Here is a 3,484-nt window from a genome sequence, read left to right on the forward strand (position 1 = left end):
CCCCCCCCCCCCCTGCTCCCAGCAACCCCCAGTCAGAGCAAGAAGCAGCCAGGTAAGCTGCAGAGCCCCCCCCCCTGCCCAAAACAGTCCAGCGGCACCTTTAAGACCAAGTTTTTTTCAGGGACAAGCTCTCCCTCCTCTGCGAGGGCAAATCTGCATGTTCCCCCCCCCTGCAATAGCTAACAATCCAAAACAGTCCTGTGGAGCCTGAGCGGTGGGTGTTGCCTTCTGACACACTTCCGGTGATGTCAGGGGGTGTGGTGTATGCAAATAAGTTATGCTAATGAGTTATGCTCATGAGCTCCGGCACCTCTTTTTCTACCAAATGACCCCTGCTCCCTCTAAGCTGTGGAGTCTTGTGAGCAAGAATTCTACTCTGTGAACCACTGGCATCAAAGCTGTGAGCGAGCGATTTGGCTGCTGCATCAGTTAGTTTGCTCCGGAGCCCTCCTCCCTGAGCGAAGACAAAAATCTGTGAGCCGGAGGCTAAAAAACTGTGGGCTAGCTCACACTAACTCAGCTTAGAGGGAACACCACTCTGGAGCCATCCTTCCTGAGTTAAAACAAAAAAAAAATCTGTGAGCTGGAGGCTGAAAAACTGTGAGCTGGCTCACACTAACTCAGCTTAGGGGGAACACTGCTCTGGAGTCCTCCTCCCTGAGTTAAAACAAAAAACTGTGGGCTAGCTCACACTAACTCAGCTTAGAGGGAGCACTGGTCGGGTGGCCGGATCCCTTTTGGAGGGGGTAGAGCCAGAGGAGAGCGGGGTTTGGGGAGGGGTCGGACATTAATGGGGCATAATGCCATGGAGCCCACCTTCCAAAAGGGACATTTTCTCCAGGTGAACACTGATCCTCTGTCACCTGGGGATCAGTTGTAATAGAAGATCTCAAGCCACCCCCTGCAGGTTGGCAACTCCAACCGAGAGGGCTGATGGGATGCTGTCACAACACTTGATTGTGTGTTACTTGACTATAGTGCTGCTATTTTATGTAAGCATCCCCGGCAGCAGGCCCGTAGCTACAGCAGAGCTCTTGTGGGCTCCGCCCCCTTTCTGAAAGGCACAGCCCGACAAGAATTTCTCCTGCACATGCTTTTGTCAATCATCTTAAAACATTTTTTTTAAAGGCGTGCGCTCCTTTAAGCAGTGTGAAGTGTTGTCGTGGACTAATTCCCGCACTGAACAAGAGGGTTGGAGTAGGTGACCTCTAGGATCCCTTCTAGCTCTGTGCCAAGAAACTGGTCTCCTTGAAGAGAGTTTTCCTGCCTAGGTGTTAGTTTTCTGGACTACAGAAGTCACCAGCAAAAGGAGAACTCCTGCCGTCACACCCCACTTGTGGACCCACTAGGAAAGACACTGGGGGAAAAGAAGATCCTGGACCAGATGGGTCAACCCAGCAGGGTTCTTCAGATGTTCTCCCTTCATATGTATCCTCCCGATTTTCCAGCTGTCTTTTCCAGCTGGTCGGGGGGAGAGCCAGTTTGGTGTAGTGATTAAGAGGAGGAGGAGGAGGAGGAGATTGGATTTATACCCCACCCTCCACTCGGAGTCTCAGAGCAGCTTACAAACTCCTTTCCCTTCCCCTCCCCACTACAGACACCCTGTGAGGTCAGTGGGGCTGAGAGAGCTCTGACAGAAACTGCTCTTTTTCAAGGACAACTCATCAGAACTACGGCTTGCCCAAGGTCATCCAGCAGGTGCAAGTGGAGGAGTGGGAAATCAGACCCAGTTCTCCCAGATCAGAGTCCGCGCACTTGAGAGGGTTTGAGTCCCCTCTCCTCCACTTGCACCTGGCTGGATGACCTTGGGCAAGCCATAGTTCTGATAAGAGCTGTCCTTGAAAAAGAGCAGTTTCTGTCAAGAGCTCTCTCAGCCCCACCTACCTCACAGGCAATATTCCCTCTAAGCTATGGAGTCTTGTGAGCAAAAATTCTACTTTGTGAGCTACTGGAATTAAAGTTGTGAGCAGGAGCTTTGGCTGCTGCATAAATTAGTTTGCTCTGGAGCCCTTCTTCCTGAGCTGAGACAAAAATGTGTGAGCCAGAGGCTAAAAAACTGTGAGCTAGCTCACACTAACTCAGCTTAGAGGGAACACTGCACAGGGTGTCCGTTGTGGGAAGGGGAAGGGAAAGGAGTTTGTGAGCCACTCTGAGACTCCTTCGGGTAGTGAAGGGCGGGGTATCAATCCAATCTCTTCTCTTCTTCTTCTCTCCAACCGTTTCCTCCACATCTGCCTGATAACCCACCTCGCCACTTTGGGTTTGGGGGGTGGGTGGGAAGCGAGTGCTTGGGGAAGCCCGAGATGTTCCTCACCTGCTCCTTCACCATGTCCAGCATAGTCCCGAGTCCGTCCACCAGTTCCTCCATCCTGCGGATCCTCTCTTCCGTGCCGCCCAGGCCGGACCGCGCAACCCCCGGGGGTGGGAAATCAGACTCGCTGGGCTCCCGCTGGTAATGGCGGATGTCCGTGAGGGCCAGCGGCTCCTGGTGTGGTGGGGACTCCAGTCGGGGGAGATGTTGTCTCGGCAGAGCCATGTAGTGTTCTTCAGCCACGGTGTAGGGCAAAGCCAGTGGATCAGGTTCTGTGGGTCAACAGAGGGTGAGAAGTACGTCTACACCAGTTTGGTGTAGTGGTTAAGTGTGTGGACTGTAATCTGGGAGAACCGGGTTTGATTCCCCACTCCTCCACTTGCACCTGGCTGGATGACCTTGGGTCAGTCACAAGCTCTGGCACAGCTGTCCTTGAAAAAGAGCTGTTTCCGTCAGAGTTCTCTCAGCCCCACCCACCTCACAGGGTGTCTGTTGTGGGGAGGGGAAGGGAAAGGAGTTTGTAAGCCCCCCTGAGACTCCAAGTGAAGGGCGGGGTATAAATCCAATCTCTTCTTCTTCTTCGTCTTCTTCTTCACTCAAAGAGTCATGAACACGTGGAATTCACTGCTGCAGGAAGTGTTGGAGGCTGCAAGTACAGACAGGTTCAAGAGGGGAATGGATAAACATCTGGAGCCATTGGTGGCTATGAGCCACAAGATATAGATGGCTCTGTCTGGGGCAAGTGATGCTCTGTATTCACGGTGCTTGGAGGGGCCACAGTGGGAGGGCTTCTGGTGTCCTGGCCCCGCTGCTGGACCTCCTGATGGCACCTGGTATTTTTGGCCACTGTGTGACACAGAGTGTTGGACTGGATGGGCCTTTGGCCTGATCCAACATGGGCTTCTCTCACATTCTAATGTTCTTACGAATTGGATCAACATATGGAGCTTCTCGTATGTTCTTATATGGAGCAGAGGTCCATCAGTGGCTATTAGCCACAAGGTATAGATAGGAGCTCTCGGTCTGGGGCAAGGGATGCTCTGTATTCTTGGTGCGGGGGGGGGCCACAGTGGGAGGGCTTCTGGAGTTCTGGCCCCACTGCTGGACCTCCTGATGGCCCCTGGTGTTTTTGGCCCCTGTGTGACACAGAGTGTTGGACTGGGTGGGCCATTG

The 3,484-nt window shown here is 53.1% G+C and overlaps 1 protein-coding gene across 1 annotated transcript in view; it reads right to left on the reverse strand.

Moving 5' to 3' along the window:
- Positions 1–3,484, reverse strand: part of LOC107120836 (kielin/chordin-like protein) — a gene marked incomplete at its 3' end in the record, with an annotated part of 65,489 nt that overhangs the window by 43,091 nt on the left and 18,914 nt on the right. The window contains exon 4 of the mRNA XM_015423606.1: positions 2,315–2,583. Within this exon, the coding sequence (XP_015279092.1) occupies positions 2,315–2,583 (269 nt within the window). The remainder of the gene's footprint in view (positions 1–2,314; positions 2,584–3,484) is intronic.

The sequence above is a fragment of the Gekko japonicus genome, unplaced genomic scaffold (genome assembly GCF_001447785.1).
Source record: "Gekko japonicus isolate JY-2015 unplaced genomic scaffold, Gekko_japonicus_V1.1 scaffold4764, whole genome shotgun sequence".
Classification (NCBI taxonomy): Eukaryota; Metazoa; Chordata; class Lepidosauria; order Squamata; family Gekkonidae; genus Gekko; species Gekko japonicus.